The sequence below is a fragment of the Calypte anna genome, chromosome 3 (genome assembly GCF_003957555.1).
Source record: "Calypte anna isolate BGI_N300 chromosome 3, bCalAnn1_v1.p, whole genome shotgun sequence".
NCBI classification, from domain to species: domain Eukaryota; kingdom Metazoa; phylum Chordata; class Aves; order Apodiformes; family Trochilidae; genus Calypte; species Calypte anna.
This window is the reverse complement of record NC_044246.1, coordinates 48,697,418-48,714,551: the sequence shown is the minus strand read 5'-3', so window position 1 is coordinate 48,714,551 and position 17,134 is coordinate 48,697,418. Positions and strand designations below refer to the sequence as shown.

General features: G+C 35.7%; 1 protein-coding gene across 1 annotated transcript in view; it reads right to left on the bottom strand.

The window, feature by feature from the left end:
* Positions 1-4,932: 4,932 nt before the first annotated feature.
* The window catches only part of CCDC88A (coiled-coil domain containing 88A), a 71,791-nt gene continuing 59,589 nt past the window's right edge, over positions 4,933-17,134 (bottom strand). Inside the window, 9 exon segments of the mRNA XM_008493244.2 lie at positions 4,933-5,161; positions 5,710-5,809; positions 10,008-10,494; positions 12,117-12,382; positions 13,792-13,872; positions 14,836-14,907; positions 15,217-15,420; positions 16,461-16,499; positions 16,502-16,543. Of these exon segments, the coding sequence (XP_008491466.2) occupies positions 5,745-5,809; positions 10,008-10,494; positions 12,117-12,382; positions 13,792-13,872; positions 14,836-14,907; positions 15,217-15,420; positions 16,461-16,499; positions 16,502-16,543 (1,256 nt within the window). The 3' untranslated portion in view covers positions 4,933-5,161; positions 5,710-5,744.

Genomic DNA, 17,134 nt, shown 5'->3' with positions numbered 1-17,134 from the left:
CATTGGACAGAGATGTCTAGGTTGTGTACCTGTACCCATTTATCCCCTACTATGTGTTGCTTTTTAAAATTTTTACCTGGAAAAAACCAGCTTCGCTACACTACAGAAAATGTGTTTGATTGTTGATATTTTTAGTTGCATTTTCTCTTTCACAGTATCCTCCCCTTGGGAAATACAGTGTCTTCTGGCAGTTCCCAGATGACACAGCTATGTATGGCCATGAAGAGTAAGCACAGTGGGGCAACAAGTACCCACACAAAACCCAGAGACAGGAGCAGTGAGAGACAAAACCTGAAGATGGCTGGAAAAGGGCTTTTGAACACAGCTGAATGAAAATGTCATGCACAAATAATGTCTGAAGGTGAGAACCAGTGTCAATGCAAGGTGAAACAGAAGAGAAGAATACAGAAGCATAAAAAATCCCACATAAGAGGACTGGCAATCTTAGATGCCCACTTGCTACTGTGTCATGCTACAGGATGCAATACTAGCAGTGAGAAAGGGAAACACTTAAAAACACAACCCCACAAGGCAAAAATCCATCAATTTGTCGCAAGTTTCATTCAAAATGGCCAAAATAGTTCTCTGAGCTGAGAACATCAGAAATACTTACGTGTTAGATTGTTAGGTTTCCGTGTAAGAAAGTGAAATCTTTAATTGTACAGAAGGCCCATAACAGTAAGGAAAGCATCGTTTAGGGCAAGGAAAGATACTTCACAAACATCCCTACCATGGTTCCTTCATTTCTGAAGGATTTGGCTCCTGTTCTCAGAGATGTGAACTGAATGACAGCAGTTTAAATTCTGCTCTCCACCTTAGAAAGACATAAAACAGTCCCATCCATCATGACATATATGGGAGGTCACTAGATGGGTGTCCAGATAAGCATGATTTCACATTTGTTGTTAAATAAATGTCTGAAAGGAACATTTGGTATTGGGAATACTGGGTTGATTAATGAACTCCACATTGAAAGCTGTTACTATATTGGCTAGATAGTAACAAAAAAGTCTTATGAGTCTTAAAAAGTAAAATTTATCTTAACCCTCTGCCTGCACTCACTTTCCCTCCCCTCAAGTTTTCTTCTTTGTGGTACCCCAAAATACTTTTATCAATTAAAAAAAAAAAAAAAAAAAGAGTTGGCAATTTTCTTCAGAAAGCTTTAAATGTGAAAAAATGTTTTAAAGACATGTGCACAACAGCAGTTTACTACGCTTCAGATATCTTAAAATCTGTACTGCCTAAAAGTTAACTACTTCTGTCCTCACTTGTCACAGCAAAAATAATGACCAAGGTAGAAATCAAAGCTTCAAATACTACATTTGGCAAATCTATACTGATATAATTGTGTTTACTTGTGAAATTGTATTTTTTAAAAAATAATATCAAAAAAGTATATAATTAAATCTACACTGGTCTACACAAATTAACAACACAAAAATTACACGCTGTCCAGAAGAATTCTGCTACCATTTTATGGGTTTTCTTCTGGCAGAAATACTGAACACATCACCAACTGACCACAACGTTCTCACTGAACACCAACATCCTTTCAGGAACACCAGTTTCCAGAAAAAGTGTGTATAAATTTACACACAAAGTAAGAATTAAAATTATTTGGTTTGGCATTTTAATAACATCATTAATAAATGTATACAATGGCAAACATTTAAAAAAATCAGTATGTAAAGGAAATTACAGTTTTAAATAACAGCTTTTAAAGTTTTGTTTCACACCTAGGTACATTCCTTTAAGGCAGTTGTATTAATATCAAAGCATTATTTACATATACATTATAATCTACCTCTAAAAATCATACATGAGCTCCTTTGTTGAGGCTGCATCATGTCTTGGAAAAAGTTTAGAAATAATACATATTGGAAATGCTACTAAATCCTCAACAGACCATCAGAAAAGTAAATAAAAATTATACACTGTCTAGCACTACAGCTGCTTTTTTATCTCAAACAAGCAGTGGCTGATTTGGCAACTCTTGCAGTAAAAAGCTGTGTGTGTACTCTCTTGTTGTAGGTGTCCCAACAGCTGCTGGGTTCTTCCCCTGGAAGGTAGTGTTTCAGAAAATGAAAGTGGCTCCCAAATGAAATGTACATTTTTATTTTCTTTTAAGGGCACGGACTAGAATTATTAATAAAGGAAAAATAATTTCAAAATCATCAGAGCAGAGACAACCCGACTGCTATTCTGCTCTGAAACCTCTTTGCAGAAGAAGGTGCTGGGAGAAGCAGATTCTGATCTCATTAATGCAAAGGTATCCCTCATGCTGCTCCTGGCTGATTTGGCACATACATCCCCAAATCCCACTCTGTCCTCTGCAGTGATGCAGACAAAGTGGGTCAACCCCGGTTTATGATGGCACAGATGGATATGAGCACACAGACCTGACCTCTGCTGGACTATACCCCAGTAAGACAGGGTCTGCCCCCAAACTCCTGCTGATTCTTTCTAACATGGAAATTTTGCCTTGGTTTTTGAATGAGAGGGGTTCATTTCCAATACACTTCATCAGTTAAATAATAACCCTGGCTGTGACTGCACAGATGCCTCCAGAATGCATAATAATATGCAAAAAGCAAGTGCTGAAGTTGTCACGGGTGATCTTGGACAACTTAATGAATACAGAAAATTTAATACAAGAGCTGAGCTAATAAATTAAATGCCAGAGAAGTCTGTGTGACAAAAACTACCCAGCCAGGTGTGATAAGAGCAGGTTATGTGTGCCCAGCAATGCTCCTGGCAGAGAAGCAGGTGCCACACAGCCATGGCAATGTGCTGCTCCTGCCTAATTCCCAGAGTCTTGGAGAATCTACCTCAACACACACAGCTGCTGAGGTGCTGTGAATACAAACAGCATTTGGCACTACAGTTGAAATCTGTTCATTCAAGACACACATATTCTTAGAACAGTGACATTACTGAAGGGTTAGGGTTTAACAGTTTGAAATGCATTAGTCCTCTGTTGTCAGAGAGCTAGGAGGATACAATCACAATTAGACCCTGAAATGAACTTCAGAATCTGAGTTTCCTAATATTTGTTGTATTTCAATCCTTTTTCATAACAGCTATGCCTTTAGTAAGGGCTACCGGCATTCCAGATTTTCTGTCTTCACCTATGAAATTCATTAAAGGAAATTTTTCCTTCAGTCTTCAGGACTCTGCTTATATTGCAGTACCACAACGGCGCAGAAACAAGGCTTGGCACCAGAGTTTTATTGCTAAGAGTACTTTTCTCCTGGACCACGTCTGTCTGTTTCACCTGGGTATTTGGGGAGAAACTGCCAGTGTGAGCTGGTAATCATAATAAAACAATTACCTTAATGAAATACCAGAAATGTCTTCAGAGGATGAAGAGGAATACTATATGGTGGAAAGCTGCAAAATTTGTCCTATTTCCATGTAAGAAAAAAAACCCAAGAAAAACATTTAAATTCTCTTTGAAAACATCCCAGACTGAACAAAGTGTTTATACTGTAAAACCAAAATATTTGGTTTAGATCTAGATATTTTAGCACATTTTACATCACAAAAACTATTTCAGAAAGAAGTCACTTTAAGGAAAAAAACCCAAGAACATTATTTCCCTTTCTAAAGCTTATTTAACTTTCCTCTTTTTCCCCCCTTTTAACAAAATTTCAGGAAAAAAAACCAAACCAAAACCAAACCACAACTTGCTGGTATCCTTCTGAATCTGCTGAACTGCATTCTTTTTCCAGTGAAAAATGATTCCATTACAACTGTCTGGCTTGAAGGATTATAAATGAAAACACCCATAAGCCCCAAGAAACAAGCTGTTAGCAAGGTGCTGAAGCTGTAGTGGCTCTGTCATGCATGAGCCATTTACAGGTAGTCTGCAACCCCACCTCTACAAACAGGTCACCCTCACCTTGAATTAGGTGAATACAGAGGAGCAGCAAGTGAGGGTTACCTACACTCTTAGAACATGAAGAGGAATGTGCTAATGGATTTGTAATAAAATATAGTTACGATCACTCGTCCTGGATCTGCTTTTAAGTTCATGTACACTTCATATGAGCTCTCTGCAAATGCTTTCAAGACAACAGATTTATGCAACCACTGCATGTACCAATAACATTTGTTGACTTTAATATAAATCAATAATGAACAAAATGTCTTACCAATAAAAGATAACTTTAAGTAGAACTGACTGTAAAATGCTTATGATATTATTTACATTTCTTTTTGCCATTAAGAAACCTCCTAAGCCACAATCAGCTCATGTCAAAAGACAAACAATTAAAAAAAAACAGTCAACACACAAACATCATCAGACAGTCTTATCCTGGAAATGCCATTTGTTGAAAACAGTCTTATGTTAAAATAAAAGTTACAGAAAAAGCATACCTGACAACTTCCTGTCAGAAACATCTGAACATATATATGAAGAGTAACTTCGGAATGTGAAAAACACAAAATGACAAACAATTTCTATGCAACACAATTATCCCATGACTCCCCCTTTTTTTTTTTTGTTAGTTATGGAACTTTTTTCATGTATGTAAACAAATTCTTCTCTTGCAGTATGCAACAAAAATCAGCATAAAGTTTTTAAGAGTAATTTCATGCAGATTATGCTAACCAAATAAGGCAGTGAAGTGCCAGAAAGCTGTGAGGTTTTTGTATCTGTATATACAGTCAAGTTCAACAAAATACTACAGCATTTATATTTTCGATTTACAGAAGTAAATATAAACTGCTAGTTATGGGTTTTTTTTTGGCTAATTATTAGCAGAAGCTTAAGCAAATCAGTGGCTAATTTCATAAACATAAAATGAAAGAAGTTTGTTGTTTTTTTGTTGTTTTTTGTTGTTTTTTTTTCCTGGAGTAATTCTTGAGACCTTACAATTCTTGGTCCTTAGGGAGATGAGAACTGTCCTTTATTCAGTAGATCTTAACAGTGCAATGTGCAATAATTCCTAAGACCATCTAAAAAATTTTCGGCAGTAGACTCCAGTAGAGCTCCTTGATTCAAGGAAGGAAGGTAGGTAGGTTTTTATTTCTTGCCTGCTCTAGTCACGAAGGATGTAAAAAATTCCCTTAATTTTTATTAATGATTCCTACAGTCGCTCTCTTGTTACTTCAGATATAAAGGCTTCAACTGAGATACTGAAGGACACTTTTCTCTCTGTGTTCAGTTGAAAGGTAGAAAGAGAAAAGAACATAAGAAAAGCTTAAAGTGTGAAAGTAAAAAATACAGAGGTAAGTCACTAACAGAACTAACAGCACTAATAGCATGCATCAAAGATGTTTTAATGAAGTCAAGAGAAGGACAGAATGCCAAAGACAAGCTTTATATAAAGGTCATTTGCTTGTAGTTTAGAATATTTCATATGTTTTATTACACTGTGCTTTGAGGTTTTTCTGTCCCTTTCTAAGAACTGACTTCAATATTAATTCTTAAGTGTGATTGCTTTGAGCTTTCTTCTCCAAGAGATTTGAAAAATAAGAATATTTACAGGTAAAAGGCTTAATGAGATGAAGCTCTCTGCTTACACAAGAAAATTATTGCTGAAAACCAACCTGTTCTGGCTTAACCAATAAGCAAGATAGAAGCCAGTTAAGCAAGCAGTATTTACATCTGGTTAATGCAATGTGCACTTGTTCTTATATGTAATGCTGTTAGTTTGTTGTAAATGAAATTAATCTCATTTACATTTTGGGCAGGAAACTCACCACTTGGCCCACATCTCATGTAGTGGGTTATAGAATTAGGAGCTTTGTTGCTCCCTAGACCTGCTTTTTGAATTTCTGCTTTCTGGGATAGCTTCCACATCTGCAGAGAAAAGCATTTCATGTTATTCATTGTGTTTATCAGGACATGAAAACAATCCCTCATGCATTAAAATATATTCTACTTATTAGTAAAGCAAAAGGCACATATAAACACTTTTTTGTTTTAGAGGAAAAGACAGAGGAGAGGGATAGAAGAAACTCACTGGAAATGACTACTCAACTACACTCATTAAAATTCAGCTTAGCATTTAGAATAATCAGGCATTATTTTCAAAGCCACAGATATACTTAACTTACACTAACCCTAAGTTTCTTACTGTATGAAAAGGAAAAAAAAAATCATCAGATGTAAACACAGCTGACTGTACCTAGCAGAGACCATAACTCATCTTTGCATTTTTTACCTGCTACACATTGACAGAAATATTCACATTCAATTCTGTAAAACAGAAAATAATCTTCGCATGCAGCAGCCTGAACATGCAAAATGCAGCATCTTAATTTACTAGCCACTTAAAGCAAAGCATCAAGCAAACCTGTAACTGCAAGCAAATTACTCAGTCTGAACAACAAAACCTTTTTTGGCCAGCAGCCACAAATTGAGTGTTTATAATTGACATGCAAATTCCTAACTTATAATTTTTAAAGACATCAGGGACCAAGGAATGAGCAAATGAACTGTATGTTAACTGTTGGCATGGGAATGGTCCAGAAGCAGGAGGGACTAGGTCTGAAAGGAATTTCACTGATTCTTCTATGAGTTGAGCATAGACTGAAAGTGACATCCATTATGTTACTGCTGAAGTGTAAAGACCAAAATGTGGAGCAAATATAATTCTCCTGTACAGGATAACATTTTTATTTCATATGTAACAAACAAGTGTTGACCATTTGTTTTTCAGAGACATCAGAAAGTCTCTAGCAGCATCCTTTCGCTGCTGCACATGAAGTCAATGGGACAAAAATAGGAGCACAAAAAGTTATTATCCTCAGAACTGAAATGCAATTCATTATAAATTTATAAAACAATGCAAAATAGTAGCTTGATCTGGACTGGGTCACTCAAGAGATCCTGCAGAGGATGAGACACTAGTGTTCAAAGACACTGACACTAAGTTATTCTGAAGCTCCTTTTGGTTAAGAGAGAAAATGCCTCCCCCTATGGAGTAAGGTAAAACATGGTCCAAAAAAGGTATTAAATATCAGTCATAAATATTCACTCAAATCAGATTTTTTTGGTGTGTGAAAACAGTGTTGTGAAATGAAATGGTGCAAACTGAAGTGTCCCATGAGCAGTGGCTGGAACAAATATATTTTGTTGCCTTGATAGCGACCTTTAAATTCAATCTCTGGGGGTAACCTTTACAATTTCTCTTTAAATCACAATTACAATCCAAGTTCAGTGCCATGCTGGAGAGCTTGTAATAAACACATCTGCAGACAATACTGGGATTTTTTTGTGTCTGTGACAGCCTAAGGACCTATGCAAGAGAAGGCTGGCAAATGAGATAATAGCATGCCTGAAAACTTAACCCATTTCTCCAACAATAGGAGCTCATCTCAACAGAAGATAGTAAGTACATCTAGCTCTAAACCTTGTTCTGCTCATAACAACCAGTCTCACTGCATGACACAGGCTTGCAATCAGTTAAGAAAAATACAGATACTGGGAGCACAGCACGAGGCTATACTAAGTATTCTCAGAGCTAAGAAGATTTTCTCTGTAATTCCTTAAATAACTTGAAAAATGTATTATGCACACATCACCTCACATCACAGTAATGTTCAACTTTAATTCAAACACATCTGCAGATGAAAGGAAATGAAGTAAAATGACATGACCCAAGATCAGAATACCAATCTTGTTGCATGAGAGTAAATGCACATGAAATTCAGATTATATTTCGAATTTGGGGCTTGGTTTTTTAATGCCAAGACAACTCTAAAGGGAATAGAGCAACACATAACACCCTTCCATGAAAAACAGTGAAGACATGGAAAACATATCAGCACAGCAATAGCAGATGCCTGCAGCCATGGGAATTAGAATGGTTGCTTTATATTTTGGCACAGTAATTTTACACTCCAAAGAATGTCTTTAGAAACATCCATTCTTCTCCCTTTGCTCCTTTTCCCCACCTTGAAATGTATAGCTGAGAGTCTGCAAAGGGACATCTCTGCATTTTAATAATAGTTCTCCCATATGAAATGGAGACCATTTCCTAGGCTAACAGATGGGATTGCTGCTGCTTTTCCGTGAGGAACTGTGCATTTGCTGCATTTCTGCCCCTCCCTAGTTAAACACTAAGGAACTGAAGATCAACCCACACAGTTGTACCATGACTGCCACAAAACTGCTGGCAAAATAAGAATCAGAATATGGCATTCATGATTTTCAGAATTTGCCATTTTAAATATTTTTCCTCGAGATATATTTTCATTCCAGCTTTTTCTAGCATATGTAGTTTTGGCCTACTGTAACTGTAACTATTTCCTCTTATAAAAAAGTGCTAATGCCTAAAGCCTCATGTAACTATAGCTTAAGTATAATATAATTTTAAACTGCTGATATTTACCCTTAAGAAGTTTCAAGCAATTGCAAAGATAGTGGCATATTAAGTAATTTTCAACATTTCTCTTTAGCTGGTCACTTGGGATTTATTGAGTTACTGGCTTAAGCATTCCTATAATTTTGCAAGAAAACTTATTTTTTCATTTATTTGTGTTAATTTAACAGTTTTTCTGTTATTTTGTTACACATCTTGTTTTCTATTATGTTAGTGTTAATCCTATTAGGAAGAAAAAATGAACTTCCACCATAATCAATACAGGTTTTTATTACCATACTTTACAAGGAGTCTCATGAACCTCTTATTTGACTCCTAATTAATCTGTACACATCACCACATTTGTACACCAGACATGGAAAGACAAAGCATACAAAAGGGAAAAGGTGGAAAGGGTCATTTTTTCATTACAAGTGCTGCATATCATGTGACTATTTATTACCTCTTTATAAGAATTATCAGTTATGTTTAGGATTATGAATGCTCTTTGTATTTACTACGGTCCATATATTTTAGTAAGCATGAAAAGTAATTCATAGTTATTGTGCAAGCTAGAGGCACTGAATTATTAGGCTATAACTTGTTCCTTGTGCAAAGTGCATTTATGCCAAGATGTGGCATAAATTAAAAGGGTAAAATGCTGAAATCTCTAAATGCTTCTTTTCACTAGTATCTTGTTTTTGGAAAAGGAGGGGAAAAATATTTTTACTCCAAACACATCAATGTGTTACTGATACATCTGAGAGCATGAGTGCAACTGAAAAGTACTGTCTTTGTACCTGAAAGTGTTTTTTTTTCACTTTGTCGGTTTTGGCAATGCAGCATGCGACTGGTTTAACATGCATTCATTAATGTACAGGGAAAAAAACTGAAATGTGTTGACAAAAATATAGCTTGTATTATAGACTTTTAAAGGCATGCAAAATATATACAGTGCAATTAATGTTTCATGCAAACTTTGGTGAGAGTACAATTTTACATTCAAAACATGCTGGAGTACACAACTGAGCTCTGTGTCATTGCTCTTAGAAAACAACCCAGAGACCTAATACAAAATAGCTTTTTTCATTGTAGTGAACTTTCTTTAAGTCCAGTGGACACCAAGAAGAACACTTGTGTGTCATATTAGGCTACATATGTATTTAATAATACATCTTCCTTATCATACACAACCATACTCGTACCACACAGTTTTTGTATCTTCAGAAACCAGCAGTGGGGATTCAGCCTCACTCGTGGTAGGAACAAATTCACTGGCTAGAACTGACTGCGAGTCACCACAATTAGATTTCTGATTAGCAGAAGGCTGTTCTTGGTTTTTCTGAACAGATCTAAATGCTGACAAATTTGCCTGATCAGTAGTTTTTGATATAGATCTTGGAGACAATCCACTTATATTACTAACTAATTCAGTGTTAAGGGATAAAAATGGCTGAGCCACAGTAAATGAGCCTGTACTGTTGTTGCCAGATATACTGACTTTATCATTGAACACGCTGGTACTTAGCAAAGTTCTCTCCTGGAAATTTGACCTTTCCATCCTTGAAGTCTTAGGCCCAGAGTTACATCCTAAATGACATGGTTTAACTGTATCACTTTGTGGAACACAATCTACTCTGTAAGCCACACAGTGGAAAAAATTAGAGGATAACTGGGGTGCTGAGTACTCACTAGAGGCTGATGGAACACTTCTGTCAGCAGTGGATGGTGCTGGATCAATTGACACAGGTTGCCTACTGTCCTTAGACAAAAAATCATGAATGCTCGTCCTTCGAGTAGTTCCTTCTGCCGTAGAAATCACGCTGCTTGCACGAGGTAAGGTAGCATAAGGATTGCAATCTCTTGATTGTCGCTGTGATACAGTTGTTTGTATCTTGTCTTTAACTGATTTGGTCTTCCCTGTAGCTCCTGATGTAAATTTTATTGGAGAGCTAGTAAAGTAGGTATCTTCAGTTTTACGAATGCTGGGCTTTACCAGTTGTTCTGGTTTAATGGATCGTCCATCTGAGAAATCAATTGTGTTTTTTACACTTAAGGATCTCACAATACCACAGCCAGCAGATGGCTTTCTCAGCTTCTCTCTTCCTGTCAGCTCTGCAGACTCAGATAAGCTTCTCATGACTTCATCTAGAAGATTCTCTTCACTTGCAGATTTTATCTGTAAAAAGTAGGAAACATCTTAGAAATTTATAAATTTTAATTCTGACCTTGTATTAAGCAATCTTTGTGGAAAAACATGAAGCAAAATTCTAAATTGTATTTTTTTTAATTTCTCATATCTAAAAGCAGTAGTAAACATCTCTACTACATACCCAATAATTTTCTGTGCAGCCTAAAAGCAAGTACTTAGTAAACCAGATGTCAGACACATTATAACTATCTGGAATTAGTTACTGTAAGACTGATTAACACTGCAAATCAGATGATCAAAACTTCAAATTCAACTTCTCACTCGCCTTCTACCATCACTTATCAATACTCCCTAAGCAATTTCATATGGACTATTATTTTAACTTATACTGATCACCTGGGGCTGAAAGCTTAAATACTCTATATACTCAAAGACAAAAATCTCAGAAAGTAATACATATAACCTTTGTACACCCTTGGCGACTAGATTTGGGCCAGACAGCTATCAAATTTCTCTTTTTGGAGAAAAGACTTAAGAGCTAGAGAAAAAGTTTAGGTGAATACTGTTCAGAGAGTCAGTGGAAAAAAACTTCAGTCTCTTTCAAAACCATAAAGGAGGTAATTTGGAAAAGAATTAAGCAAAGAATATCAAGGAAATGCCCTGTCAAATGGTTGGGAAGAAACCTCCTGAAGACCCTTCCAGCCTGAATGATTCTGTGATGCTATGAAAGTAATTCTGTTATACATTAACAACAGTGAAGTAGACTTTATGACTCGGGTGGTTTCTTTCATTTCTGTTGTTGGAACAGTGTTGTCTAGTGCCTGAAAAACCAAAAATCCTTATAAGAGAGCACACAGGTAAAAGGTCAGTTTAAGTAACTAACAAAAAAATCCAGAAACAGTTCAGATTCAAGTCACAGACTACCCCAATAAATTTAGCTGCAGATGTGTATTTTTCAGTTTAATTTATATCATTAACAATAGACAGAGTCTGCTCCTTAACTCCTAATCACAATGTAACTGACTCGCATAATCCTAGAGCAAGGCTTCAGACTGATCTACTTAACTCAAGAAATTCAAATCCTAGCAGAGGCAAGGTGATTTGGGGCTTCTAACAATCTTTCACTGATTTAGAGCAATATTCTCCTTGCTTTATTTCTCTCAAATTTCAGTGAGCTCCAAGGTCAGGGTTTTTTGTTCAACAGAGTTAAAAAAAAAGAGGTGCAACAAGCAGACGAGATTCTGTCCCGAGGTAATAAATTAAAGCATCTTCCTTCCTGTTGATACAAGACAGATCTGACAACAGCTGCTTACTGAAGACGTGCTGAACTGGAAGAAGAAAAGCAAACCTGTTTCAAACCTACTGCTTTCATCTGAGCTCTGATAAGTGCATCACCCAGGAATATACAGGGCAATTTTTTGTGGTAGAGATCAACTTTCTTACCTAATTCAGTAACGTGGAGAGGGTTGAACTGTGAAATTCCAAATGACTTTGTGCATGACGCAGCAAGTACTGTTTATCAGGGTATAGCCAATGCTTCTAAATGCAGGTGTAACAAGTATCTCCACAGTTTTAAAGCAATTCTACTCACTATGAGCTAACTTATAATTCTGTGCCCATAGATGGCATAAAATATTTTTTTAACTAACCTCGCTTGAGGTACTTTTGTTGCTTTCTTCTAAAAACTGTTGCAGGGTAACAACTTCACTTCCAGGAGAACCAGTTTTGGTCTGTTTGCCACGACTATCCAGTGTCTCAGGTATTCTTTGCTGGAGCACAGGACTAGACCTCGTATGACCTTTTAGATACTGAATTGGGCTGCTGCTGCTGCTGGACCAAGCCTCGTGTTCATGTAGCAGACTGAATTCTCCACTGCTGTGACTCTGTGGCCTGCTTTGATTGTTAACTGCACCTGCTTTGGGGGTAAATGGTATTCAGTGTTCCAGAAGAAAAAGACAAGAAATGTGCTAAGCAAACCTTACTCAGATCTGAAACTTGTAAGTCACTTCACAATAATTCTGTTTAAAATGCTTTAAAATCCAGTTGTCCTTTTCATTCAAACCAAATATATTCTTAATACAATTATACTTCCCTGACTTACCTTTTATAGCTCTTTAAACATGATGTGATAGCTTTTAAATAAAAAGCTACCTTTCACTTACAATCTGTGCCTTATCTACGTAATACTGTATTTCCAAGGCTAGAAATATGCCTCCATTCTTGCTCAGGATCACTGTGATGCACACAATAATATTAATATTATAATAATATATAATATTCCAGTTTTACACTAAATGAACTACAAAAGATGGAATAGAAAGAGAATACTTTCTTCAGCATAGTTATTCAACAAGAAATAGTTAGGAAAGCTGCTTCTCCAACAGTTTCTGCCATTAATTCTAGCTTATTACAATTGTGACCTGAATGAAGCATGTGGCATTGAATGCAAAAGGAATCCCACAATACCAAATATTTTTATTTTTCACTAATTGTTAATTGCTTAAAAATACTGATGAATAAGCAAATATTTCCTACTTCGTGTTATTCTTAAGAACCTAAGGCTGAAGAAAGAAATTGATTGTACTACACATTTCTAATAATGTACAGTAACTGGGGCAGGGACTACCTCAAAGAATCTTTTACAGAAGGGAGTAATCAAATAGACAGAAAACAACTAATGAAGACCTTAAGCTAGCATTCACACCTACATTTCCAAAGACATACTGTTTAATAAATGCAAGCCATGAATATTATATGAAGCCTAGAGTTGCCAGCATTCTAGCTTAGTGTGTACACTGGTCTCCAGCTAGAATAGACTTTATAAACAAAAATATATCAAGGCACATAATATATGGTATTTAGAGAATACTGTTAAATCCAAGAATATTCATTAATCTTTTAAAAACAAAATATACAAGTTTACATATGCCATTTTGTCTCATGTCTGTTTTACACTATACAGTTTTACAGAAGCACTGCACATGTAGCAGGAGACTAATAGAAAAAAAAAAAACGGAAGCAACTTCTCTGCTTAAAAATAGGTAATTCTAAAGTAACCTGGGGGAATTTTTTTTTGGTTATGTAACATTGTTATTTGAGTTAGATTAGGTTTAAGTATCATCCCTCAATATTTATTAAAAATTAAGTTCTATTAATACTTGTATCCTTTTCTAATGAAGTCTATAAAACACTACAGAAAAACATGCTGTGATGTGGGAAACTTGTGTGGTGTCTTTTTTTTTTTTTAATTTTTAAAACCTCTATTGATGATCTTAAAGAGAAAATAGTGAAAATGAAGCATGTGTAAATTCACCTACAGCATACCTTTGACTTCATGGAGTGAAGCATTGTTATTGCTATTGCTAGTGGATGTTCTGCCACTATCAAGGCTGGCTGGTCTGGAAGCTAAATGGAAAATTAGGAGACACTATGATGAACAAAATTTTAGCAGATGACACAGTACCTTTACATTCTGATCACAGAATGCTCAGAGGCAGGAATCATGCACTATTTCACAGGCTGAGCATGCCCATTGTCAACAAAGTGGTTTCTTACAGATCAGAAAGCGAAGGAATTTCCAGGCAGTCCAAGAGGACACTTTAGAAAAGGGCACTACAGAAATAGTAAAGTACAAGGAGAGGAAGAGAGAAATAGAGTGTACATTTAGAATTGAAACTGACTGGTTAGTGGGAAACCAGGATTTTAAGGATGGGCATGCAGAAAGCTGCTCGTGATTAGGTCACTTACAACAGATTTGACAAGGAACCTTGCACATTGTTGAAATGCCACGAACAGGAGCAGCAAGAGCATCTGCACAGATAATGTCTTGTATTCCTATCCAATATAAGGGAAATGGACTGTTACTATCTTAAAAATATTTGCTGCTCATACTAATTTCAAGTGTTTACACTAGAGTCAAAACAACTTCTAAATAATCTATTACAGCTTTCACTTCAGTGCTTTGCTTGAAGAAACTTGTAATGACTTTACAAAATATAGTACATGACAGTTTTAGGTTTTACTGAAAAATAAACATTGAAAAAATCAGGCCAGATTTAGATTTGTTTGGGTATGATTTTGTTTGGTTTTAAGGCTTGAAAATAACTCCAAATTTTTTTTTAAAGGGACAGTGTTTAGGTCCTGTTCAGATGCACTTCATAGATACTTTCTACTAAAGATACAGAAAATCTATCTGATGCAATAGTTAAAGAAGAAAAGAATAGTCTGAAGAAATGAGACTATACATTCAAGAGATATGCAAATCACACAAAACATGCTCACTTGTAACAAGGTCATTCATTTCTTGGCAAACTTTGTTAACATTCCCATAATATATCCCAAATTCATTTAATAAGGTTCACATCTTACCATGAATTCTTGATCCTGTACTAGAATCATCACTAATACCTTGTGGACTTACATCTTCAAAGGATGTAGTATCTATACACAGAGACGTAAAAGAAGATGTAAAAAAATAAAATGAAAATACTATTAAAATATTTATCATCTGTATAATAAAATAAAATAAAATATATTTCAAACCAATCCATTTTTACTTAGGTAACGTTCTGTAGGAAAAATCCTGAAACACTTTATAACTGCACTTATTAAACCCATTGGCATCTCAGCACTGCAACTCAACTATTAAGGTTGCTTTTTGCTGAAAAACTTAAAATATAAGTAAAACAAATATTTATATCAAATATTGTTACACAGTCACATCACGGTGCAATAAGCTTCTACCTATACCTTTATTATTTAGCAACTGCTTGGATCTGAAGCCTGTAGAAGAGTTGCCAGTTGCAAAGTTGATAGCTGTAGTAGAGAAGGCCATAGCTCCCAATTCTTTCCTCCTTTTACCCGTAGATATATCATCAGGACCCTCCAGATGCTCAGAACTACCTGTCCATTGTCCTCCTGCAAGGACCATGGACTGCACCAGGTCATTCATGGCTGGGATGCAAATGAAAGCAAATGATCAGCGTGGTCAATGTATTTGCTTTTGGTCTTATTTTGCATTGCAAAACATCAGGCAGTTTTCTAAGCGCTAAAGAGCATTAAATACTGGAAGATATAAACACAAGATCGTCCACGTTATGACATGCAATCAGCAAAATGAGTGAGAAGTGGTGTAAGTCAGAGACTTCTTCAGCTTAGTATGGTTCTTAAAACTGATCTGATTAGGTATAATCACCATGCTTGTGCCGCAGTGGTATGTAACATATATGTTAGAAGCTTTGAAATACTGTTTGCAGTGATAAAATGGAATGAACAAGGGTAAAACGAGCAAAGGTGCGAATACAATATAATGTCAACAATGACACGGGATCCTTGTACAGTGCAGGTTACTGCAGGAATATTGTATTTCACAGAGTAACAAAGATCTAAAAAAGATGACATCTGATGATATTCACCTTTACTACACAAAACTAGAGAAAATTTTCCACCCCTCATTAGAAAATAAAATAAATCAATACAATATTTTGGTAATGACAACTGATGAATACGTAGAGTGACAGACCACCATACAGCCTTTTACTATTTTCTACACTATCTTGAAACAAAAAAATTAGTGATTCCTTTACAAAAGGCTTACGAAATGTGTAATTTCAAACTATTTAGGTTAACACAGTGCACTGTAAATCTATATACACAGAGATGTGTATATAGACAGCTATGTATACAAATATATGCAGTTACAATGCACTGAATATATATATGTGTGTGTGTGCATGCATGCGTGCTTGTGCATGTAAATGTGTGGGTACATGTGTGTATGTGTGCACATATATCAAATATTCAGTGCAAAGGTTTAAAAAAATAAAAAAAATAAAGGAAAAAGAAAAAGCTCCAGCTCCTTGTATTGTAGCAGGACTTGCACACTGCAAAATAGGAGGAAAAATACAGCGCAGTCCAGGGAGAGGTTAGTGAAAAATTAGTAATGGAAGCCAGTGTAGCCATTTAAAAGAAGCTGAACTGTCATAAAGTCTTACACATGGAGCGACGGTAGAAGGCCTTCATTTTGTCTTTTCCTTCGGTCTGTTCCTCAAAAAGGGCAGTCTTTTCAGTGCAACCACTTTTATGTCATAGCATGAGGAAAAACGGAAACAAGGAAATGAAAGAAAAAAGGGAGAAGAACAGATGGAAGTTAAATGTTGAAACTAAGGACAGAAATGAATGTCTGAGTTTCAGCTATGTATGCTATGCTATAAACTACAACTCTCATGCTTCTGAGGGATAATGAAATATGAAAACTACACTATGAAAACTTTAACATACTCAGAAATGCACTGAAAGTTATGAAGTGTACTACAGTTTGAAAGTCCTGTCAAGCTGTAGAAAAAAATAAATTACTTTTTTGCAATTATTATAGGAATTGATGATTATATACTTTCTGCTGTGAAAAATACCATTCCTTGTACATAAAGAAAAATGGGAGGGAAAAAAAAAGCTCAACATGAAAGTAACTAAGTACAACTACTCCAAAATATGGTCACATCATTATTCTGTGTATTAACTTCTATAATGGTTTTCCCTGCATCTATAGGACACAATCTATTATCAGTCTTCATTTGTTGTATTTTGTGCTCATTAATAAATTTGTTCATCTACCATCTTGGAAAAATTACAGGGACCTCATGTTTAATCTACTGTTGGTGTAAAATGA